This window comes from Malus sylvestris, chromosome 12 (genome assembly GCF_916048215.2).
Source record: "Malus sylvestris chromosome 12, drMalSylv7.2, whole genome shotgun sequence".
In the NCBI taxonomy this organism is placed as follows: Eukaryota; Viridiplantae; Streptophyta; class Magnoliopsida; order Rosales; family Rosaceae; genus Malus; species Malus sylvestris.
In genome coordinates this window covers 24,737,118-24,763,276 of record NC_062271.1, presented here as the reverse complement: position 1 = coordinate 24,763,276, position 26,159 = coordinate 24,737,118, and the positions used below count along the sequence as shown (strand labels likewise).

Here is a 26,159-nt window from a genome sequence, read left to right as displayed (position 1 = left end):
AGCAGAAAAACTGAAAATCTTAGAAGATTTTGAATCGTATGCATCAACCATGCATCATGATTAAAGTCGCAGTTAAAATCGAAGAAAAAATTCCGTCGCCATTGAAACTCTAGTGCGATTGTCCTCTATTGAACGCATGGCTTCTTCACGCGATAGTTGGTCTGTTAAACGCAAGGCTTCTTCGCACGAATAAAGGGAGAGTTGTTGGGCAAAAACGTAATTTTATAATGGCTTATAGTAACTTGGGCTTTCTTTATTAACTTATACTAAAATAATGAAAATAGTCCATTGATTAAGTCCAAAAGAAAACCTATGCATTGATATATGATTAATTAGTAAACTTTTTAATGATTTATGGTTAAATTTCCTTTAATATTAATTACTATATATTGATGTTATATTCTGCTGTCATATGTCTCAATCTTTTATATAATCAAAATCGTATCTGCATAATATTTTTGTACATAAAAATCATGCAAGCGGTTCATATCTAACTCAGCAAAGAAATTCGTGATGTACCCCTTACCTTATTTTACTATGTATTCATATCTTTATATATAACAAGAGGGCCAGTGTGGAATATGCTTCCCTGTACCAAACCTATAGAGGGACGTCTATATGACCTCTTGTATGCCAAAAGTAGACATACTTCCTAATCATTTACAACATAAATATTTACCACTGCAGGCGAGTAATAGAGAGAATATAATGTTAAGATTTCAAAGTTGAATACCAATGGTCCACTACTAAATACATCAACATTATCCCAACGCACAGCCCAACATGTTGAATTTTGTTATAGAAGACAATAATGCTACTAGTAATAGAACCATTCATTTATAAGTAGTAATATATTATTTCATACTTTCTATGTAGGATGACTCTCCAACTTACACTTACCGCAGTTAATTTTCAACATGTTATTTTCTTCACCAAGCCGCTCTAGTTTATTGGTACTCTTATTTTCATATGCTGGTAGATTTCGGGTTTTTAGTATACAATATCTTTTAAGTAAAGCGTTATTAATTTAATGAATAATGTTTTTGTAATGCAATTATCTTTATGCATAAAATTATACCTTGATAGAATAATATGACTGTCTACAATGTAAAACTCAACCTTGTTACAATAATAACAATTTTATTAGAACTAAAATTACGTCAATTATTTATTATCACACTAGTTAGCCTGCCTTTCTTGAAATTCATACATAATGCTAGCATCATATTGTAACACCATTAAAAAACATTAGCCTCTTGCCACACATGTACGCACGTGGCAATTGGCTTTTTTTATTTTTTTATTTGGAAAAAAAACAAAAAACAAAAAAATAATATATTTTAAAAAATAAAGTTAATTACGGGGGTGGGTTTTTTTGTGTGAATTCTTATTTTATTTGAAAATTTAATTAAAGAGGAAAAAAACTTATATTTATTTTGTAACAAGAAGTTCATGGTGTAACGATCATGTTGATAGTGTGTAATAAACTATATCCTTCTATAATCTCAGTCATTATTATACAATAAACTTAATTGATTATGTAACTTTATTAAAAATAGTTACCAATATTCAAAATGATGTCGTAAAATTAATGCAAATCTTATATTGATATCGTCCAATTAAATTTGAAAGTTAATTTTTTACTGATTGTCAATGTTTTATGCAACAATATTTTTACACTAAGGATCGAACTTACTATTCATGAGATTCAAAAGTAATGACATCTTACTTACAAGTGAAAAAGAATATCAATAGACCATAGTACGAACTAGTTTTCTTGTCAATTTGAATATGTCATTTAAATAAGAAATCTGCTTAATAATTCAGATTTAACTGTATAATCTTTATCAATTATAAATGTACGAAAATAAACATGCTCAGGCGCATGTAAGATGCTTTTTTTTTAAATTGCGGGTGCTACTTGCCTCTAAAATTGTGTTGCGTTAGTTGTTTACCATTGTTAGGTATAGACATTAATAGTGTCACTATAGTTATTGTGGTTGTGAATTTAACACATTGTTTTAAGTTACAAACACACTTGCATGTGGCTCTCTACCAAAGTGGTAGAGAGGAGTATTGCCCTTGCACCACGGCGTTGGTTCAAACCCCATCGATCCTTAATCTAACATTTAATCTAACAAATCTATCGTTTGACAAAAAAAAGTTACAAACAAACACACCAAAACCTAGTTGTTCAAATAGTATTCCTCCACAGTTTGGACAGGCTTTCAAGTTTGACTCGTTTATCGATCGCTTGATAAAAATAAATAAGGGACATTTTGAATGCGGTCCCTAACTATCAATATTCTTTGATTGAAACCTTGTTAGTTTTTAGTTTTTGATTGAGGTCCCTGACATTAATGTAATAATGTAAGTTACTATATTTTTTAAATTAAAAATTAAAAATTGAAATTTGTAATTGTTTATATTAATGAGATTTTAAATAAAACCCATAATTTATGGGATTAACAATAATAAAATATAAATTATACTCTCTCTTATATTGTGTGTGTGTGTGTACATATATATATGGGTACATTAACCAAAATTAACAAAAAAAGTTATTGTACCAAAACATGGATACATTCTCAAATCAACGAAAAAGAATGTACCCATATAAGTTTAAACATGGATTAAAAAATTTGAATGGATTTTATATTAAAAAAAGGGTACATTTTACATATAACAAATTGATATATTTGAGAATGGGTACATTTAAGATTAAAAAATTGAAAAATTATATGAATGGGTACATTTAAGATTAAAAAATTGAGAATCTTTTTATATATAAAAAAAAACTAATAGGTACAAACTTAATTTAATTTATTTTTTTATTATTTTTGAAATGTTTGAATTGAAAATTAATTAGAAGTTTAATAGAGGTGTGAGTATTAAACCCTAAATTAATTACTAATTTTTATATTAAAAAAATTATATAATAAACATGTAAATTCATTATCACATTATTGCTAGGGATTTGAATCAAAATTTAAGAACTAATAAGGCCTTAGTCAATGAACAGTAAGAACTAGGGACTGTATACTAATTTTTCCAATAAATAAATAAATAAAGCTACAAAAAATTTCCTTTATGTCCGATTGCTACTGCCAGTTTTCAATTATAAATATCATCAGTAATTTTTTATGCACTCTCTCGATCTAATCGGTAAAGGGTTTCATTTATAAGCATGACCTAATCAAATTGAAGAGAGTATCAACAAGACAAAAGAACAAAAAATGAAAATCATAATCTAAACCCAACTTCAACACTTTCATTGCCTAAGCAGAAAATTAAAATTCTCATTCCATAAGGTACACTAATTCCAGTTCTTCATATCATCTGCAACAAAAGAAACTATATTAATATAGAAGTGATACTCACCAATTGAAGTCCGCATAATAAAAAGCCTTGGCAGAATTAAAAAAAAGCACAAAATTGAAAACTCAAAACATATGTACAGAGAGTAATAAATAAGAAACAATTTCATCAAACAAAGATACAAAGTGGACTGGCTATATATATATATATATATATATATATATATATATATATATATATATATATATATATATATTGTGGATGTAAATTTCCGTCATCTTCTCCTTTGACGAAAATGCACCTGTAAAATAATAACACATAAGATTAAGGTCAAAAGCCTTGTACGTCCATGATGAATGAGGGACTTTGGCTGAAGAATCTCCAATGCCAAAGTTAGAATTTTGAAAATAATGTATTTAGGAGTTTGTGTGTAACAAATGGCTTAAGTGGGGTATTGATAGGAGGGTGGCCGGCCATATATGGTGTAATTAGGTGAATAATTGCAAGATATTATGCAATTAACTTGGCAATTATTCCTAAATTAAATAGAAAGTTTTGGGAGTTACATTTTGAATAAAATCAGTAAAGGATTGATGAGGAGTGATGAGAGGGGTTTGAATAAATATCATATTGATCACCTTTGACACTTCCTTGATTGAGCCATTATTGTATGTTGCATGCGCATGGAAATCCAGGTGTGCCTCGAGGATAATCTTGTCTTTTTAACCCAAAAGTCCCCGTGTCACCTCCATGATTTTTTGGATTATTTTTGGCTCCACAAATTCCCCATACCTACTGGGCTACTCGCAAGAAAGGGCAGCAGGTGTAGAGATCTCCAACTTTGAGGTAAATTCCCACTTTGACTTGGAATTAGATTCTTCTATAAAAGGGAAATAAATCGCCACTAAAGCCTATTTAAGCTTACCTTAAGTAGGGGACTAATCAACTTCGGAGGGAATTATTTAACCCTACAAGAAAGAAAGAAAGCTAGAGGATATTTGTTCCCCCTCCCTTGACATTCTTCTTCACTTGCCCATGCAAAGAAACGTCTTCCGTTGATTTCTTTCTCTTCTCCGTGCCGTACCAGGGTAAGAAAATATTAATTTTCTTTGTCTTATTCTTAGGTGGTGCTGCCGTAGAGCAACCGTCAGGGTAGTGCGGCATGTCGACTAGTAGAGGTCAAGAGTTGGCTCGATATGGGTGTACAAGGTGGTGTGGCAGGGACCACAACTTGGGTTACTCGGCTTGGCTGGAGTCAATAGCAGCTGTGTGGCTGGGACCGCAAATTGAGGCGCTGAGGCGCAGTGCTGGACGAGCCGTATAGCTCAAGCCCTTTGGGTTCTTGAACCTAAAGTGGGCCAAGCAGGCAATTAAGAGGAATGAAGAAGCTGTGGGCTTCCCGACCTGTTGGAATGATGGGCATGTAGGCCCCCTGCCTGCTGGTCTGAGATAGAAAAATAAGGAAAAAACCAGATGGGCTGAGCTCATCTGTTGTTTGGTTGAGCCAAGAAAGCTAGGTCGCCAAGCCTGGCTTATGGGCAGCCGAGGTTTTGTCATAAACTGTTTGATCTTTAGGTTGCTCCGTGCTTTTGCTGAGTTACTATCTGATTTACTAATTGTCTTCCTCTGTCTATGTAGATTCAGAATTTGGCTCAACTTCCAAGACTTATCTAGATATAAAGAAAGTGCACATTACTTTAGGTATCCCTGTTGAGTATCATGAATGGCATTGGCTACTTAGTCCTCTTTGCCGGGAAGAATATGTGCTACCCTCTAGAGATGAGATAAAGTGGAATAAGGTTGAAGCATTGGCTCGTCCGATCACTATTGTGGAGCTTGCTGTGAATGAAGATGGAAAGAATAAATTTTCCCTACCTGCTCAAGAGATGCCAGTTGAGAAAAAATTGAAGACTTCTTCTACTGCCCGTGAGGGTCCGCCTACTATCGAGAAGCTTGTGATTGACTTGAATTTTTCCAAGGGGAAGAAAAATGAGGTTGCTAGATCTGACCCTATGACGCTTGCCATGCCGAAGATGACCAGTATAATTGCTGATAGGATTGCTCAGCGTAGATGTTCCGATGTGCCCCCAGTGCCGAAGTTTGTACCAAGACGTCTGCTAGAAGCTAAGTCTGGTTTTCCTTTGGAAAGGTTTGCTACTATGAAGAACGATAAGGTGGAATCTACTGCTAAAGTAGGGTCTGGGCCTATTTCTTTTACTGCTGGGACTGGTTCGCCTGCTGAGAAAGAGGAGACTACTACCCTAGGCAGTTGTGAGAAATCCACCAAGCTTGTTTCTAGAGAGTCTGCTGATATCTGTGCATTTTTTAAGCCTGATCTGCTTGAATACATGAACACGTGTGCCAAACTTGTTGATGGTGTTAGAAAGGTTGTTTGCCAAAGTTTCTTTGTGAAGAATAAGACTCAATATAGGAGGACTGCTATATTTGCCATGATGCAATTCTAGTAGCCAAGTCTATGTTCCTTGACCAAGAGGATACCAAGGCTGCCAAGGAAATGACAACGACTATGGCAGTTGAGGTTTATTCTTCTGCCGAAAAGATAGAAAAATTGGAGTCTGAGCTTGTCGATTTGAAGGGGTCCGATATCTCTACCCACACTTCTCTACAACTTGAGACCGCTTGCCAGGAGATCGTTAACTTGAAGACTAAGCTTGACGCAATCCAAGTTAAGTTTGAAAGTGCAAAGAGGGAGATTGGTTGTTACATACCTCATATTCAAAATCTTGAACGTGCTGTTTCAAGGTTTCGTTCTGCTACCTTTGCAAAAGATGAAGAGTTGATTACTACTTATAATTAAGTAATCCACTTCTAGAAGATTGCCAATAAGCTTGAACCCCAAGTGTTGGAACTCCAAGGTGTGCTGAAGATCAACAAAAATATGAAGAAAGAAGTGGATAAGTTACAGCACGTCCGTGTTGGTCTGCCCGATGAGAATGAACAGCTAAAGAGTGAAAAGGTTAGACTCAAAGCTTTGCTTGTTCAATGTCAGGCCGATTTCTACAAGTTGGGTTATGTAGATCATCTTCTTCAGTAGGCCATTTGACTTCGAGTTTGCTGGGAAAGACTTTAAGACCTTCTTTATTTCTCCAGAAGACTTGCTTGCCATTACTTTCGAGGCTTCCATTGGTGAAGTAGTCGGAGAAGTTGGTGCCCAGGCTGGGGTAGTTAGGGGTAAAGCACTAGATAATACCGCTATTGAGAGTGTGGCAGCTGCTGAAGGTGTAGCGATCGAGTAGTCGTAGGATGTCTAAGCTGCTGAAGAATAGTCTTCTATGTAGCCTTTAGGATTTTCTTTATTTTCCTTGTTGCTTTTTGCTTTGCTTGAACTCCATCGGCCTTTGCTATTTGTTTATCAATTTTTCTAGAAAATTTGATGAACTTGTTTTCTTCACTTCTTTTGTTTACGCCTAACCTTTAACCTTTAAACCAGCGGCAATCAAGCTGGTTTTCTATTAAGCAGACAGGCCCACGTAGCCTATGCAGCCATATGTTTTGGTGTATAACCTTTGCAAAGCAGTTAGCCATAGGGTTGGCAGCTGAACGCCTTACTTACATAAGCAGACAAGTCCGTGTGACCACTTGGCTGTTAGTTTTGGCTTTCTTCAATCCTTTGAGTTGTGTGGCCTACATCATAACATACTAAAGATTTATAGGGCATGAAATTTGCTAAAATTTTGTATCAAAAGTATGTGGTTGTATAGAATTTTGTAGGCAAAGGTCTGAGAGAACACATTGCACTTTATGTAACCAATTATGTGGGTTGCGTATAGCAAGTATCACAACACTTTAGGAATCAATGTAGATTTGAGTGATCATTCGGGGCTTGGCAGAGATAAAGCTTATTAACGACGTAGCATGTCAGCAGTGGATAGAGCTTCGTATATGCATGCTAATTGTTAACCTTTCATAAGAATGTGCGATTGTATAAGTTTAGTACGGCTTACTGTTCGAAGGGCAAGCCGTAGGCAGACTTCTGGAAACCATAGGCTACCTTAATGCGCTCGGTAGCAACTTTAGGGTTCCAGGGTAGCCGTCCATATGGCGTACTGCGTAATGTGCCTCATTTGTCTCTAAGGCCCTGTTCCCCGCAAATTAGGCTAAAGACCAAAAATCTTTTAGTTAGCTAAGCCTTTAAAAAGACCATTGTAGCTAATTTTAGAGATCTTGGTGCAGGTCATAGTGCTCTTAGTTACACCAGGGTAGCCTGACCCATCTACGTTTGGGTATTTGGAGTGTATAATTTACCCTCTTACATTGGAGAGCAGTCTCATATGGGTGTTGGGGAATTAGTTTACCCTTTCACACTAGAAAGTAAACTTAGATGGGTGTCGGGGAATTAGTTTACCCTCTCGCACTAGAAAGCATGGTTGGTCCCCAGGGGGTATAGTTACTGTGATAAGTCCCAGAAAGGGCACGATCTTCCATGAGAAACATGAGTGATCAGTTGTTGTAGGCATACAGTCAAGCTAGGTTTGTGAATGACTTCTTCAATCTTTAAAGAAATGTATCTTTGCTGGAAGGTAGAAACTACATAACAACCGGATAATCCTAAGCCTGCAAGGTTTTGTTTGTTGAGCTGCTTGAGTTTTCAAACTTTGATAAGCTTAAACAAGGTCCAGGTGGTGATGACGAAATACGGGATTCGTCGTTTTGGAGCCTTCCCGTCGGGCGATGATGATGACTTTTTTAAGGATCAAGTTTTGGGCTGAAACTGCCAGATTCATCATCTTATTATAGCTGAAGATGAGCTGTTGTTGGTAGCATGCAACATGGGTGATAACCTTCTTGTGTTCTTCCTTTACTAAGTCTAAGTTTGTGGCCATCTTTTTTCTGTTCTGCTTAATGGTTGGCAGTAAAGTGCCGATGCTCGACACGATGACATTCAGATAGATGATTATTTCTGAACTGAATGTCAAGGAGAAATGAGTTTCACCGGATGCTCGTCGTTTGGTGGTGCGATACGCCCATGAAACACAAGGAAGTTCATCTGGCCACCTTCCATTCTTGCTTGATAGGGATTTCTTGAGGTAGTTGAGGGTTGTCTTATTGGATGTCTCGACCTACCCGTTGTCTTAAGGATACCTTGGCGTAGACATGTGCTACTTGATGCCATATTTCTAGAGGAACTTCGCCAAATATTTGCCTATGAATTACAGGCCGATGTCTGTGACAATAACTTGAGGAATGCCAGACCGGCTGATAACGTTTATCCATATGTAGCACTCTATGTATGTCTGAGTTGTGGTTGTCATAGGTTTTGCTTCCACCCATTTAGTGAAGTAGTCAGTTGCCACGATTATCATGCCTCTGCCCCTAGTAGTGGGCGATGTAAGCCCTACCAGGTTGATTGCTTACTGCATGAACGACCATGGACTCATATGCGAGTGTAGTTTGCTGGCAGGCAGTATTGGTACTAACTTGTAGTATTGGCAGATGTCGCACTTTTGTACTAACTCCTTAATGTCTTTGTGTATAATAATCCAGTAGTAACTTGCATTAATAACCTTTTGTGCTAATGATCGGCCTCTATAATGATTTCTACAAACACCTTCATGGATTAAACTTAGAACCTTCAAGTCGTCAAAGTACGCTAGGTAGCGGAGATGTGGTCCAGTGTAGGATCTTCGGACGAGAATATTGTTCCACATGTAGTAGCCTGCTACCTTCGTTTGGAGTTTTCTAGACTCCAATCTTTATGTGGGGAGTATGCCATTGACCAAGTAGTCTATAATGGAATCTTACTAGTTCAGAGTTGTACTAACATGTGACACCTCGGCTAGTGGCTCTGCCTTTATACTTAGTTTGTCTAGATACTTCACAAAAATAGAGCATTTGAGTTGATGGTCGAGGGTAGAGTTTAGGCCAACTAGCGCGTCCTCGTGGGCATTGTCTGCCTGCAGAACTTGAGTGAGGGTGTAAGTCTGAAACGCCTCAAGTTGTCTTCGTACATTTTTTAGATACTGCGTCATTCTTGGATACTTTGCTGTGTACTTCCCAGTAGTCTGGCTGGTGATTAGCTAAGAATCGGAATGAATTGCGAGCTTTTTCATGGCCAAGTTTTTCATCATCTGAAAGCCTGCTGGTAAAGCCTCGTATTCTACTTTAAAGTCTAAAGAGCCACAGACATAATCAGCCTGGTGAAGAGTTACGAAGCTTGAGTCAGCATAGCGACATAATATGATTCTCACAGTCGGGAGCCGTGATGCAAGATATGAGTGGTAGGGAGCCGCGAAGTTAGGGCCATGTTACACGCAGCATGAGGAGATGCTCAATTACCGATATTGGGCCACTTTATAGTTGAGTTACAAAGCAAGGGTTGGTTAGGGTCGTGTGACAAGCAGCATGAGGTGGTGCTCAACTGCTGGTACATGTTGCTCCTATGTAGAATCTTTTGGGGCAATGAGGACAAAACTTACTTCCGAGTGCATCTTTCTGGTGTTTGTCGACCCCTGGAGCACCTTTCGAGTTGAGTTGGTGCGTTCGTTGAAAAACTTTGTGTCCTCCAGTGTCTGCGCCTTTATCGTCGCGCATCTGGATTGGGCAGAATAGGATGTCATGAGGATGGCTGCGTTCGTCTGAAGGTATAACTTGAGCTTCCAAGTTGTAATAATTGTCACCATAGTTAGCTTTTGAATTTCTGGTAGCTAGTTTCCGCATCGAGGACAACTTTTGAACTGTGGAATACAGGTAATTAATCCCCCAGCTCTTCTGGTAGTTAGCTTTCAAATACTTCTTCAAGTCCTTGACTGCTTCTCGCACTCGCGTTCTATTCATCTTGTTGCTCATTTCCATTGAGTCATGAAAAAGGCTCACGTCGATCGGTGGATCGCAAGGGCAAATGGTTGAATACGGCTACTTGTCTGGTCAAACCTTGGATGTGCATTCAGTTGGGTTGGGTTTCGTTGCCTCCACCAAGTTACTGATGTGGTTTAACTGTTGCTTAAGGTTAAGAAATATGTGCTCGGAGTCTTCTTAACCCATCGTTGGTTGAGGTAGAGTTGTCAATCTACGCTTCAGTAGCCTCGACTGGTGTATAGGACTTCTTTTCAACTCCTTTAGAACTTGTACAGTGTATCGTCAGGATGCAGCCTAGTTTGACTTAATATCTCTGATTCCTCATCCCGGGATGTGGAATTAGATTTTCTGGTACTCGACAAAGGTTACCACGCCAAATCTCACTAGTCAGTGTCGACCTAAAATCCCGTTATAGGGAGACGGGTCGCTAACTATTGTGAACGTCTGCTTTAAGACCATTGGGGGTGTTATCAAGCCGAGTGTTATTTTGTCAATGGCAGTCGAGGTGTGACCGTTGAATCCGGTAAGTTGGGTATTTATAAGAGGGTGGCCGACATTATATGGTGTAATTGGGTGGATAATTGCAAAATAATATGTGAAATAATATCTTACAATTAACATGACAATTATTCCTAAATTAAATAGAAAGTTTTGAAAGTTACCTTTTGAATAAAATCAATAAGGGATTGATGAGGAGTGATGAGAGAGATTTGAATAAATACCATATTGATCACCTTTGAGTCTTCCTTGATTGAGCTTTTACTGTCTATTGCATGCCGCGTGGGAATCCCAATGTGCCTCGAGGGTAATCTTATATTTTTAACCCAAAAGTTCACGTGTCACCTCCATAAGTTTTTAGATTATTTTTGTTCCATATATATGATTTTATGTGAACGCATCGTATATTCAGCATTTGTTATCAAGCACAACCCTAGCAAGAGTTTTGTTTAAGTATACATATACATGGATAAGGTTTAGTGAATTTATACGGTATATATGTCTAGTTTTGGAAATTCCAATTTTGGTACTGTTAAAAACTAAAAATGAGCTATATATCAAGTAAATACTAAAAATTAATCATTTCAAAAATTAAAAATTCATCACTTCAAATAAATTTTTAATAGATAATTATATTGGAGTCACTTCTCTAGTGTAGGTATATTTGAGCTTTCATGACCCCCAATGCGACTAAAGAGATAAAGAATTAAAAAAACAATCACTTATAATCGGGTGGTATAACTATAAGGGAATATGAAGCGCAGGACCTTCATGAAAAGATCAATCTATTTTCTACTGCTTTATTCAAATGTCCAACTTCCTCATCAGTTTATTATGAAATTAATTTTCATGGTCTACGTGTAAATGCACCAATTTTGTTTTAATAATACAGATGGAAATACCATCGATCCCACCTACCAATAAACACTGGAGCGGTTGTGAAACTTCTTTGAAAATACCTAAAATTATTTATACATATATTTAAAAGCCGGCTTGCATGGAAATCATATGGTGCAGTGCACCATGCATGCATGGAGGCATGCATTACAATATTACAGAGATGCGGGTACTGATGCCCTAGCTACTACTGTGAATAAAATAATAATAAAATATGTGTGAAGGGGCAGAGAGACCCTAGAAGACGACAGACATCCTCATTCTCAAATAATGCGTTAGATCCGTATTAATTGGCTCACGTATTCTCATGCAGATTAAACTATCGATATAAAATATTAGTATGAATGCGAAGAAAAAGGGACAGATGAGCGGTTGGCCGTTGACCTTACAGGCTAAGTGTTGGAGTGAATCTTTTTGTATTCGGTGTGGCTTTTATTTCTGTCTATCTTCTGCTGTATGTTTGTCCTCATCTCTAGCAAAGCTGTGATTTGAAGTATTTTTCTTTGTTAACTTGTTAATTAGTTCGTCCATACACGCGTTCTGCAGTACTATTGCTGCTAATCTTATTTAGTCCTTGATTTGTTAGACTCAAAAGAATTTTAATTGAAGGTTCAAGATATATAGTTGTAGCTTGCAATTAATAAATTAGAAGGATCTATTCTTCTTGAAGAAAATTGAGATTCCACCATAAAATCAATTGGTAATATGGGGAGTAACCTAACTTACTTATAAAGCACATACAAGGTCACTCCTCCCATCAATGTTGGATTCATTTTCAACACGCCTCCTTACGTGCGGTGAATTTTCAAACCTAACACGTGTCGTGTGGCCGCTTGGCTTCACACGTGAGACAATCTACTCTGATATCATGAAGAAAGTTGAGGTTCCACCATAAAATCAATTGGTAATATGGGAAGTAGCCCAACTTCTTTATAAGCTCATGCAAAGTCCATCATCCCATCAATGTGGGATTCATTCTCAACACTTATATCAATAGATACTATTAATTTGGGTAGTGATATGTGTTACCAAACTCTCAATTTGAATCAAATTTTAGATAAGAATTCACCTTATAAGCAATGGTTCAATACGATATCAATATATCTCGATTATCTTACCAGAGAACATTTTTATTAAATACGTAAATCTTACTGACCGCAATTTTTTTTTAAATTACTTAAGAAAATATAATCTACAGGGCATACTCACATAGAGAAGTGAGCCTAGTATTTTTTATATTTTAAGTTTGCTTCTTTAAAAAGAGAAATACTATTAAACCAAACATTAAGATATCTAATTTCTATGGTACATATATACACAGCTAGCATACTTTACTAACCAAAAGATTACTAACTGTGATGATTATTCCAAGAGAAAAATAAAGTTTGACATATGCCACGGTTACATAACTAGCTAGTTGCAAGAACCCTGTGAATAGAAGGAAAAGGGATGACTTGCTGTGCCTTATCTTGTTGGCCCTCAAGATTCGCGGCCAACTGATATATACACGTGGGAAGAATTAATGGAAAACTTCTCATACAACCTAAAGGCATAGACTTTGCTCTAGTTGAATCTGATGATGATGATATAAAATCATCCATGAAACTTGAATTCAATTCCAGCCCCAAACAATGTCCCAGAAATTTCTAGCATGCTTAATTTCAACGTGTCATTTTTTTCTTTCTACTAAGTATTTTATTAAAAAAATAATAATAATAGTATCAGAACACAAATCACACAGTGTGTTATGCACGTGTTAAAATAGGGGTGTGATATCCACACACCTCATTTTACTTCTCACACACCTTTTGAATTTTCGGCCGTCGGATCGGATGAATTGAAGAAAATTAACGGACATAAATTATCAAGGGGTGTGTGAGAAGTAAAATGAGGTGTGTGGATAGCACACCCCTTAAAATAAGGATGAAAAACAAAATTGATATGTTCCAATTCTAAAGCATATTAATGAACAAAAACTTACGTATTAAAATTTGAATGAAATAAACACCACGCAACTATCATAACATTTCATATATTACTATTTTTCTCCTATTTATCATTTCAAAAGTTGTTAAATATTTTTTCTTGGAAATTAATTAAGAAGATAGTGCCGGTGTGGAAGAAATATAGAAAGGTGACGTAGGTGGCATCAAGGGCCAAATCTCGAAAGGGAACAATCCCCGTGATTCCCGACAGAAGGCAGTATATTCATACGGACATATATACATGGTGGATATTACACATGCATCATCCAGCTTAAGAGAGTCACCCCATTAAATGATTGTGATATATTATTCCTGTAAAGCAATTAGCATCCCCTATTGAGGATGAAAAGAAGATGGATTTCAAATACGCTATAAGTATTTGGGTTACTTCATGTTTATTAATTGATTTTATGGTAGAACTTTAACTTTTTTCATGGTAGCAGAGCAGATTGTCTTGCATGTGAAGCCCAACGGTCACACATGCTCGATGTCACTTCGTTTATGTTGTACACATGCTAGACTTGAACATTCGTCACACATAGACATGTTGTCAATGAATTCACATGATGGGAAGAGGAACCTTAGTACCTTACATAAGCTTATAAATAAGTTGGATTATTCTCTATATTACTAATTAATTTTATGATGAAACCTCAACTTTCTTCAACCCTAACTTTTACAACATCTTGATACACCACGAGCAACATGACCGTGGTGTATTGCACCTAAGGTAGATGACGTGGTGTATTGCACCTAAGGTAGATGACGTGGTGTCTTGTAGTGCCAAGAAAAAATTAGTTTAGCTCTTCTACTAATGATTTTTGGGATAATTAATTATTTTAAGAGAGTTATTCACACTCTAAAATTATCATGCACTCAGTCTTTATAAAACATAAGAAAATGTAAACAACATAGTGTATATAGTGACAGCTTTTTGGAGTGACAATGATAGTTTCTATTTTATCATTCACGTATAGATTGAGAGGATAATATTTCATCCAATCTAATTACAATCGATGTCTCTATATATAGTAGTTAAACTTAAAACTGAACTTATGTCCATGAAATGGATCTAAGTATGATATGTACGTATCAGGCCGTATTTAGATACTTCCATATGTGCATCACAAAGGAAAATAGAAAAAAAATAAAGAGGTTATTTATTGATAAAAAATTGCTCCCCAAAACTAATTAATTTCAGTATTTTCTGCTCGTAACTGCGTTCTTCATGCGATATGTTATGCCACATAACTTAAACTTTCGTATAAGGATGAAAATTAAAGATGTACAATTTAACAATTGGTCATTAAAAGGATTGAATTTTTTTATCAACGGTGTTATTTAACTAATATTACTTTTCTTCTACACTTGCTAACAGCGTATCAGAATGGACTCTACACTAAAAGACCAATTGAAAGTTGTTTATTTAAGTTCAACTCCAACCGTGAAATATTTATCAATAAAAGACCAATTTCTTAGTCTTTGCTGAAAATAATAAAACCCTCCTTGTTTGCTAAGATAATAAAACCTAATGGCCTACTTGTCTGATATACGGCAAAGTAACTCAACTAGAGCAAGGAGCTGCGCAGTTCATGCTTGGACTCTTTTAAAAAAAGAGAATTATTACTTGCAAAATAAGAGGGATGTGGAAGAGAAAAGATATATAGCACCGTGTATTGTTAGCTATATTACTAAATTGCATAGGTCGTACCCAATGCACAAGGCTCCCGCTTTACGCAGGGTCTAGGAGAGGTGAATGTCGGCTAGCCTTACCCCCATTTTATGGAGAGGCTGCTCCCAAGTCTCGAACCCGAGACCTACCGCTCATGGGCGAAGGCATTTGCCATCGCACCAAGTGCGACCTCTTTATATTACTAAATTGCATAAAGTGTAATATTCTAGTGGATATGGTGTTGAACTTTTATCTATGTGTCCCGAATTCAAAACTCTCTCCTCCTTTTAAATAGTTTCAAACTCTCTCATGTCCCCTCTCCTTAATAAAAGTAAATTTTTATTTTTATTTTATTTAAAAAAATATTACTAAACTATACTTGAATTCAATTTGTTTATTCAACTTATTAAACTTTAAAGGGATATAAAAGTAATTTTCTTTCTTTTTGATTGACAAAGAGAGTTTTGATATTTGATAGGATAGATTACATAATAATAGTGAGCTATATAAGGATAAAGAATATTACACTACCAAGTTTTTTTCAAATTTTATTATTATTATTAAGGGGAAAAGAGAAGAGAGGTTCGAAACTATTACAATAACTTAGGAGAGGAGGAGTTTCGAACCCTGGACACATAGGTAGAAACCCAACACTTTATCCATTGGGATATTGAACCACATATGCTATTACACTACCAAGTTACTACCGATGATTGTTACATCATGAATGTCTTGTTACAGTATTGACACAAGTTATTAGTGAATTATTTAATTATCTATTACTACTTTTGGGCTTCCTAGCTTCACCTTTAACACTACGTTAACAATCAATGTTTGCATTAGAAGAAAGGTATGATTACACTATTATCGTCAAAGTTTTACCGTCCAAATATTACATAATATTGATAATGTTATTGTTAATAACACAAAATGACATTGGTACTATTATAAAAAAAAAAATAGCTTTTACGTTGGACACCTTATTACGCTGTTAAAGTAGTATGTTATGCATAAACGTGATTATATTAAAATTACTATTCAAATTAAACGATACCAACAACTTCTTTTTTTACTAATGCTACAATTATATACCATATTTTTATCACATCTCTAATAGAGTTAGGGCCCATTAACACATGTGGGTCTCATCTTCATTAGAAAAAATGGTACAAATGTTATATGAAAAATGTGATAATATAAGAGCAGGTTTTTGCATTTTTTTAATTATATTATTTTAAAGGTGTCGTTCGTAGACTAACCCTACACCCATTTCTTCATGTTAATGACATCCTTCTTTCTCTTTTATTGTTTAAGGTAAGACATATATACTGCGTACCCATTGGATTGGGGTACGCATAGTGATTACCAAGTAATTATCCCGTGTTTGAAATTTGATTATAAAAATGATGGACCACGGTCTAGCTGGGATAGAAAATATTCGACACAAGAAATATTGTTATTTCATGAATTGCATGACATCCATACATGCATGCATGATATATATTAAAAATACCTATTTTCCTTATATCTGTAAATAAAATATCGTTAAAACCTATCCCCAGAGAGAGAGAGGAAAGAGAGAGGCAAGTTTCTCTATCTTTTGCCACTCCGATGTCTCTATTGTTGTAAATAATTATACTTCTCTGTCTGAGCATGTGTTCACTGAAGATGAAGAGAAAAGAATACGGACAGCAGCTGCTGCAAGCCAGACCATGAAAAGTTCATCCTCATCGTCTTCTCAATCGATCGACCTACTCAAGGCTCTAATCCCCAATTATCTCCTTTAGTTCCCTTAACTATAATCCACAAAATTACTCAATCCTTATTCTTGTCTCGATCGAGTTTCAATAGAATAGATTAATCAAGCTATGATGGGGAGCCAGGGAGGCTCTGAGTGCTCAAAGACAAGTCCCTCGGATAAACAAAATGAGGATGGAAGCGAAAGCGGGGAGAATTACGGCAATGGAGGAAGTAGTAAGCCGAAAAACAACGGAGGAAGCTCAAGCAACAGCACAGTTGAAGAAGGTGATCAAAAGAAGGTATCAGTTAGACCTTATGTTAGATCCAAGATGCCTAGGCTCCGATGGACACCGGATCTTCATCTTCGTTTCATCCACGCCATGGAGAGGCTTGGTGGTCAAGATAGTGAGCTACCTCTCTATCATACACCCTTTCATTTATGCTTGATTTCATTTTTTCATCTAACGATCATTCAATTTTAGGAATTAATTAAATTCATTTTTAATATGGTTTTGGGTGATGATTTTTGGTCCAGGAGCTACACCAAAGTTGGTTCTTCAGCTGATGAACATTAAGGGACTAAGTATTGCACATGTCAAGAGCCATTTACAGGTTACTGGATTTATAAATCTCTGGAAATTTCTATCATTGTTGAAATTCTGCATAATTAGCTTGTGAATTTTCTGAAATGTTTATTTTCTTTATGTTTTTCATTAATCAGATGTATAGAAGCAAGAAGATCAACGACGCAGGCCAAGGTATAAACAAGATTTGCAATCTTGGATTCTCCTATTGATGATGAAGATAAATTAGGGTTTTCATTGTTTATTTACTAATAATATCCAATTAATATTGTTAATTTTCTTACAAAATCTATGACCTTAATTTTGATAGTACTACCGGATCGTCAAGGCCATCTTGGTGAATGTGGAGATAAAAATATTTATAACCTCAGCCAACTCCCCATGCTTCAAGGATATAAGTTATATAACCGACGCCACACTACCAGCTTCAGGTTACAAATTAACATATTACTCAAATTAAATTAACATTTCCCTTAACTCAATTTACCATTTTCATGGACATATATATGAATTGAATTTCACAAAAGATTCTTTCTTTCTTGATTTTCCCAAGATATGGATCATACGGCGATGCGAATTCTTGGAATGCGTTTGAAAATCCAAGGTTTTCGAGAAGTAGCACTGGCTTTCAAGGCAACTGGAGCACTAGTAGTACTAGTAATAATGCTTACAATTATCTGACAAGTTGTTCATTTGGTGATCATCCACAATCGTCCTGGATTACTCGTACGCTGAAAGAAGATTGCCAACTCTATAATATCCGTGAGTCCTTGAAACCAGGGGAACTCATCACAAGTTTCAACACCAACCATGGCCCTTTTCAAGATTTCGACACTGTAACCAAGAATCTAGTACAAGATCAGTTGAAGACGTTGAAACGAAAGGCTTCGGATTGCCACGATCTTGATTTGGATCTGTCTCTCAGGCTAACATCAAGGAAGAATGATGAGGACCATACTCATGAAGTTGATAGTAGTCTGTCACTGTGTTTGTACTCACCACCCACGTCCTCAAAGCTCAGAAGTTTGAAGGAATGAAGTTGAATGAGAAAGAGGGGAGTTATAGAGCCTAGAGCTGGGCAAGTACTCTAGATCTGACTATATGAAAGAGACAATTATAAGTGAGATATTGAGGTACTTGCTCACGAAAACATATATTAAATAATATAAAATGCATTTTATTGTGAGTGTCTGTCTTGTTGTAGAACTTAATTTCATACATGGAAATTAGTAGCCTCCCAACACTTAATTTGTTCTTTCTTTCTTGTTTCTTTTCTGTATTAATGATCTCATTAGCATGAACGACGAATCTATACATCAAGCGTTAGAATTCGGCAAAATAGGTAGACAATTAATGTTCCATTGGTTGATGTATGCTTTTATTTTGTACAATCTATATTCAACTTTACAACTAACCTAAATTGCAGAAATAGGAATTCAAACTTAGGTGCATAGAGAGAAGTACATCCGTTCTATCAATATGATTGCTCCAACCTCTGCATTGATGCGTGCTTAATTTGTCTCATTAAACTAGTTTCTCCCATTTCTTAGTAATTATAATTAGTACATAAAAAAAGTGTTAGATAGGCAATTATCCAAATACCATGGATTATAGGGAACATATGGAGGAGACTTTACTCGTTTTTTCAATGTAGATAAATATATGTAAGTAATTCAATATCAGTTCAAGTTTAGTGAACAGTGAACTAACGAAATGGAGTTTGCGTACAAGTCAATTAATGTTCTCATATTTGTCACAATAGTAGATGAAAATTGGGAGAAGATAGTACACTTTGAAACACTTTGAAGTCTGGTCGTTTATTTATGTAAATCTTTTTAATATGAGTACCACAAGATTTTGTTGGTGCAATTTTTCCTAATATTTATTGGCAACTCAGGTTAAAAACAACACAAATTAAGAAAAAGGTGAAGCCCTTGAATTTAGTCAAAGTGTTGAGGGAGGGTGAGTTGATGGGTTAGGATAAGAATAGGTTCATCACTTAGATTTGTTAAAGTAGCAATAATAATAATACTAAAAATAATCTATCTATTCTATTAAGAGAAGAGAGCTTGTCAACTTTTTGCCCCCTTTTCATCCAATTTTGCCCTCACTTTTGGATACACAATGTTGACATGGGAAGGGCAAAATAGTATTTTTTGTATCGTTTGAACTTTTTGCCCCTTTTTCCTATTTTACCCTCACTTTTGATACACAATGTTGACATGAGGAGGGCAAAATAGTAACTTTGTATCAAAATATTTACATAAGATAAAAATATGCACTTATTAAGAAAAGTTGTCTCACCATCATTTTTTCATACAAGTGAAATCATGATGTTTTTTGGATAGTTGAATGAATTGAAATGGTTGTGCTTGAGGAGAATGTGGGAGAAGATGGGCGGTTGTTCACACACACAAATTGTGTGCTCTCTGCTAATAATAATAATAATAATAATATTTTATTATTAGATAAAGTGAAAAGGCTAGAAACGTTTTTTTTTTTAAAATACAACTTTAGATAAATATTTTATTGCATCTTAAATATTTATTTGTGACATTGCATATTTTTAAACTAAATGACAATTATTAATATGCAGAGGCAAGTTTCTTAAGACGAGATCTAGAAAAAATTTCGTTTATTATGATGTAAAGTTTATTCTCAGTCTGAGTTAGGACTGTAATATATTTATGACTAGGAGAGGTTATTCCTATATAGAGTATCATTATATAAGGTTTTATAGTATTTGTGACAACTTGTCCCTAATTTTACGAATTTGTTAATTAAAAAAAAAATGAATTGATGAAAATGCCCCCGAGGCGACGGTACGAATGTGTAGGCGCAAGCTGAATCGAAATCGGAGTTACGATGGAAATTTTACGAAGCTACGAATTCGAAAAATAAATTTGTAAAAAAATTTTACTATTTACTATTTTATATATTTATTCAAAATTTTATATTATTATATCATTATTTTAATATTTTTCAAGGATATTTTTACTATTTTATTAATATTTCCAGCCCATAGGGCCCATACTAACCCAAGCTCTCCACCTTTTTCTCACCACGTGTCCCTTCTCCCTCTCCCCACACTTTTGGACTCTCTCTCTCTCTCTTCTCTCAGTCTTCTCCCGAGGCACCACCTCACGTTGCCACTCCGGCAAACTCCTCCACCACCAGCCATCACCATTGTCACTGCACTTCCTTTTCCCCCTCATCGCAAACTCTTGTCGCTCTCTTTCTTCCTTTGTGCTTGCTGCACATGAACGCCGACGAGAATTCAGCAAGTTCATGGTGTCTTCAATGATGAAACACCTCGTTGAAGGTCTCTCCAGTTTTCCGACGAAGGGCCCGTGTGTTTGCAAGCTTTTTCGATCACTTTCCGGCCACGGCTAGCCTTTGTGTCAATGCAATTACCATCATAGACTTCGACTTTCCTAGTTCAAATGGATGCGACCTAGCCAGTATTTGTGTGTGGGTCTTTTCTTTTATATAGTATAAATATTATTTGAGTTTCCATACATAGATTAATAATGCATTTTCTAAGTGATGCCATAATTAAGTTGACATTATAAGAATTGTCGCGATGATTGAAATTGTGAGATTATTATGAATCCTACAAGATGCACAGGTATGCATATTATTACGGGATACCTTATTTATATATATGGTAGTGAATAGTATTATGTCAACATAAATTATTGATTTACCGCTGTATGATTTTGTTTACGTTATTTGCTCATCGTTGCTGCACCAATGTTAGTACTCCCAGGCCAAGGCCAGTCTTTCACGTGTATGTGCACATTGCACCGTATGCTCACTTTGGATCCATTGTAGGTGCCAGCCCTATCCTAGATTGTTATAGGCAATTAGGAATTGTATGTGATGCACATAGGGTGGAGCCAAAAATAATCACAAGGCGACACGTGGATTTTTGGGTAAAAAGGACAAGATTACCCTCAAGGCAGACCGAGATTCCTATGCGTGAGCAGCATGCAATCATCCCTCAACCAAGTCAAAAGTACCCAAAATAGGTAATAATTCAAAACCTATTTCATTCATCCTCATCCAATCCTCTCCACAAGGTAACTTCCCAATCATTCCTCTTTTATTAAATTAATTATCTAATCAATTAGGAAATTATTCCATTAATTAGCTAATTAAATACAAATCAAGAACCTAGCCCACAAAATGGACCAAGTGGCCGGTCCTTCCTCTCCCAAGGGGGGCGGCCACATCCCTATAAAAGCCTTCTCATTCTCTCAAAAACTCAATTCCAATTCTCTTACTAAATTCTCTAAATTCTTCAAACATTTTTCCTTCAAAATTCTAACCTTGGCATCGGAGGTTCTTCGGCCAAAGCCCCCACCTCCCCCCCCAAAAAAAAATTCATCATGGGGCGCATGAGGCTCTTGGCCTTGACCTAACGTATTATTTATTTTGTAGGTGCAATTTTGTCCAAGAACAGGGAGGAAGAAATTTGCATCCTCACATAGCACCAGTCTTCACGTGATTGTAGTACTAAAGCGTCTATCATTATTACACCCAATCATGTTCATGTCAGAATATCTCTGCATGAACTCGTGTGTCAGCATAAGTCGATGAGCACTTAATACGATAGGATTGTTATGCGAGATTAATTGATTACCGGACGTTAGGTGTTTATTCACGAATTATTGTGACTTATTGAATTCTTGATATATTGCAAGCTACGGCATGCACTTTCACACTATACGTAGTATGTATATGTAGAAACTATACTTGTTTTACGGCGAGGAATTATTATGTTTTCAAAAAGGTTTTTACAAAGCTTTATTTTTAGGTCCACTCACCCGTATTTTTCGCCCCTCCAGGTTTTAGTGGTAGTTTCGTGTCGACTAGGGTTTCTGGCAAACACTGTTATCGGAGACTACTTCCGATGGTATAGTTCTTATCCTAATTTTACTGTACTTTCTTATGCTCTAACTTCACGTGTGAAATGGGTTCATTCCTGCTCACAAGCACACTCTTTCATTTAAACACTTTTAGGTTTAAATTTACTCACATTTTCCACATCACAACACTTTATGGCTTCGTCACCTTCCTAGTGTCAACCAACACACCCCGACCCAGAATGTCCCTAATTTTATTGGATGTCCAAAGAGAGATCCGATAAAATTAGGATGAGTTGTCACAGTATTAGTATATAAATGTCTCCTCATTAAATATTTATTATTGATATGCACATTATAATTAATTGATTATTAACTTCCACCGATTACAAATAATGTACCCAAATGAGAAAACTTTTCAAAAACAAATTAGTGACACAGAACAAAATTATGCAAATACATAAGTGTACTTAGATATATTAAAAAGAACTGATGTACCTAAATGTCTGTACAAAAATAAATGTATCAAAATATATTATAAAAAATTAGTGTGCCTAATTGTTTGTTCCAAAATATATTATGATGAATCAAATGAAAATCAGGATTAGATGCATAACAATGTGTGAAAACACGGGTATTATAGGAGGAAAAAGAGTAATAAAATCTCAAAATAGAAATAATATATGAGGTGATTATAAATATTGTATGCGGACTTGGACGTTGTGTCAAGGGACTAAAATAGTTTTTAATCTTACCCAAGATATTAGTTTACAAGGGATTTACCTTTGATGATACCATTTACATGCAAGAAGTTTAAAGAGTCTCATATTCTCTTAATTATTATTATTTTTTAAACTATTATTAAGGAGAGGGGAAAGAGTTCAAAACTATTACCTACAATAATATAGGAAAGACAAAATTTCGAAACTGAAATGCATGGGTAGAAGTCTAATAATCTATCCACTAAAACATTGGACTCTCTAATCTTTCATTTGTAGTTTATATGGATTCTTAATTATATAACAATCAACACCATAAAAATGCATCATGGCATAGTTTACTAATAACTTGTTCCGCAGCCATATTCGTCTTTATTCTCAAAGTCTAAACCGATCTAATCGACCCAAGGGAAGGCTTGAATTATTAACTATGTTACAAAAATACATAGATTAATTAATTGCTTGATTTCAATTGGGTACTGGTGGTCGTGGACTTCATCGACAGTGACAAAAGTCTTCATTTTGACCCAATTTTTGTTTTAAACGCGAAGAAGACTCTCAAATTTGAATAAGTGTTCTCAACGCACTAGTTTTTTCTAGTTTTTACAAACTTTTATTCATTTTTATATTTGAATTGAATAAATCAAACAGAAATTAAAAACACATACAAATAAACAGAGCTGTAGAAAGAAGAAAGATGTATAGATATTATTTCCCTGAATTTGTCGAGCATTGTTCGAACGGTACAATTCCATAACAAGGAAATGAAACACCACAACTTTTACATAAAAACCAATTAAAGTTTCATCTGTGTCTCTGTATGATAGGAAATTAAGAAAACATTTCAATTCATTTATCTAAATTAATTGTTGGAAAACCACTGCCGCTGCCACGCTGCATCTCTCGAATCAAAAGGAGCCTCTCTCTTTCTACCGAGAGCTCCAGAGTCTCCCCTGCAATATCAAATAATTAATCAAAACAACTGTATATATATTAACATATAACTTTAGTGTAGGACTAATTGTACGTGAGATATATATATATGGTGGTCGTGTGTATATGAATACCATCTTTGTGCGCTATGTAATTCTCAAGATATTTGATCCTCTCCTTTATTTGGATGTTCTCCATTAGCAGTAGACCCTGTTTCCTTTCATAAAAGGCCACTTGTGAAGATAGCCTTGCCACCTTCTCCTGTAGACAAATACACAATTGGATTATTAGTTTGGTTTTTGACCTTACTCTAAAATATCAAATTAATTTCTCGCCTCAATATATTTTAAAAGGTAACCAATTAATTAATGTTATTGTGGGATAACAACATTGGGGATATGCTTCTCTTTATGCACCCAATTAGTTCAAATCCCCCAAAATCTGATTTTGTTTTTGGTAAAAATGAGTTTAGCAATCCTAACTGGTCGATAGTACAATATTAAGTTCTATATAATGTGTGACCAAAATTGAATCATTTTGATATCAATAAATTTCACTAAACGATGAAAATCGATGGATTTGTAAAACTTAACAAACTAATTAGATTATTCGTGTAGTGTGACTAAGCCCCAACCGTCATTCCCAAAATTAGTGTATAAAAACAAAAAAACAAGCAAACAAAAAAAACCGAAGCACAACAATTGCTTCACTTATGGCAAATGAATGAAAAAGAAAATAATTGATAAATATGAAGAATTACTTCTGCCTCCTTAGCATCTTGATGGAGTTTCGCTTCATACTCTAGCTTCCTCACGTAAGCTCGTCTTGCCGACTCCCTATTGGCAAGAATTCTACACAATAAATTCAAATGTATTCAGCCATTAGAGAATTGAGATTAAATAATTAAACAAAGAAGTATTTGTTGATTTGCCCTCCCAAACTTGTATAAAATTGTCAATTTCTTCCTTGAACTTTAATTTTAGCCGATTAACTCCCTGAACTTTATAATTAAGCCAATTTTCCTCCAAAACTTTAATTTTAGCCGAATCCCTCCTAATCTTTTATAAATAGCCAATTTCCCTATGGTGTTAGGTTGTAAAAATTTCCTCTAATTTTTCACCTATCCAATTTTCTATCCTTTTTGCCCTCGTACAAATGTCATGTGTTGTCCGCTGATCAAGATGGATGGAAAATTGAATGAAATTTTTTAAAATCTAATGCCGGGGGGAAATTGGCTATTTATAAAAGTTAAGGGGGTAATCGGTTAAAATTAAAGTTCAGAAAAGAAATTGGTTAATTATAAAAGTTCATGGGAATAATCGGCTAAAATTAAATTTCAAAGAAGAAATTAGCTAATTATAAAAGTTCAGGAGAATAATTGGCTAAAATTAAAGTTCAGAGAAAAATTGGCAGCTTCATACAAGTTTGGAGAGCAAATCGACAAAGATGCCTCAAACAAAACAAAACATGTGCTACTGCATATATCCTATTATCAGCATACGTAGCTACAGTTTACAACATCAATAATAGCAAACTTAGGGTTGGTTTGGTATTGATGTGCTTTGAAAAAAAAAAAAAAACTGTTTCTGCTGTGCTGTGAGAATAAGCTCAGTTTTGCTGCTTCAAGTTTTCAGCTTTTTTTCACTCAAAACTGTGAAAATAAGTTGTTTTTAAATGTTTACCAAAAACTTTTTTGAGCTCAGCTTTTTTTTTTATATCCACTTTTTATAAAAGCACATCAGTACCAAACCAACCCTTACTCACCTCAGCAATTTCTTGGGGTCAGATGGCCCAACATCTCCAACATTTAGGGTCATTTCCATGTGAGAAGACTTATCATCAAGTGAAGAAGGTGAATAGCTGGCAGAATGATGCCCTGCAGAAGCCTTAGCTGCTTGTTTGGAGAAGTTCATATTAAATGCTTAGTGAGTTCGAGATTTCTTTTTAGCTGCACAAACATGAAAGAAATTTGTAACCAAAAAATTTTAATTTATAAGCTAAAATCAAAATGCAAAATGAAAGGGAATGCGTGCACATTAGTAGCTTGGAGAATAGCTGAAGAGAGGAGAAGGTGGTAGGTGCATTTTCGAGGTTTGCCTAGACTGCTTTTATACAAGAAATTTGCAAGG

General features: G+C 35.4%; 2 protein-coding genes across 2 annotated transcripts; one reads left to right on the top strand and one right to left on the bottom strand.

Moving 5' to 3' along the window:
- Nucleotides 1–16,792: 16,792 nt before the first annotated feature.
- On the top strand, nucleotides 16,793–18,701 carry LOC126593950 (two-component response regulator ORR25-like). The gene is made up of 5 exons (XM_050260127.1): nucleotides 16,793–17,331; nucleotides 17,462–17,538; nucleotides 17,648–17,684; nucleotides 17,821–17,941; nucleotides 18,064–18,701. The coding sequence occupies exons 1-5, from the start codon at nucleotides 17,055–17,057 to the stop codon at nucleotides 18,545–18,547; spliced, it is 996 nt and encodes a 331-aa protein (XP_050116084.1). The 5' UTR covers nucleotides 16,793–17,054; the 3' UTR covers nucleotides 18,548–18,701.
- A 5,245-nt stretch (nucleotides 18,702–23,946) lies between these two features.
- Nucleotides 23,947–25,943, bottom strand: LOC126592292 (basic leucine zipper 19-like). Its single transcript, XM_050257999.1, has 4 exons — nucleotides 25,795–25,943; nucleotides 24,791–24,881; nucleotides 24,165–24,291; nucleotides 23,947–24,050 (listed from the first exon to the last, which is right to left on the bottom strand). The coding sequence occupies exons 1-4, from the start codon at nucleotides 25,941–25,943 to the stop codon at nucleotides 23,947–23,949; spliced, it is 471 nt and encodes a 156-aa protein (XP_050113956.1).
- Nucleotides 25,944–26,159: the final 216 nt, after the last annotated feature.

Bases quoted from the DNA above. Each gene is read 5' to 3' on its own strand.
- LOC126593950 (XM_050260127.1), top strand. From the start codon at position 17,055: ATGATGGGGAGCCAGGGAGGCTCTGAGTGCTCAAAGACAAGTCCCTCG. The intron at 17,332-17,461 runs GTGAGCTACCTC...TTTTTGGTCCAG, and splicing joins GAGGCTTGGTGGTCAAGATA to GAGCTACACCAAAGTTGGTT. The intron at 17,539-17,647 runs GTTACTGGATTT...TTCATTAATCAG, and splicing joins ATGTCAAGAGCCATTTACAG to ATGTATAGAAGCAAGAAGAT.
- LOC126592292 (XM_050257999.1), bottom strand. From the start codon at position 25,943: ATGAACTTCTCCAAACAAGCAGCTAAGGCTTCTGCAGGGCATCATTCT. The intron at 24,882-25,794 runs GTGAGTAAGGGT...TTTATTGTGTAG, and splicing joins GACCCCAAGAAATTGCTGAG to AATTCTTGCCAATAGGGAGT. The intron at 24,051-24,164 runs GTATTCATATAC...TTGATATTGCAG, and splicing joins TTACATAGCGCACAAAGATG to GGGAGACTCTGGAGCTCTCG.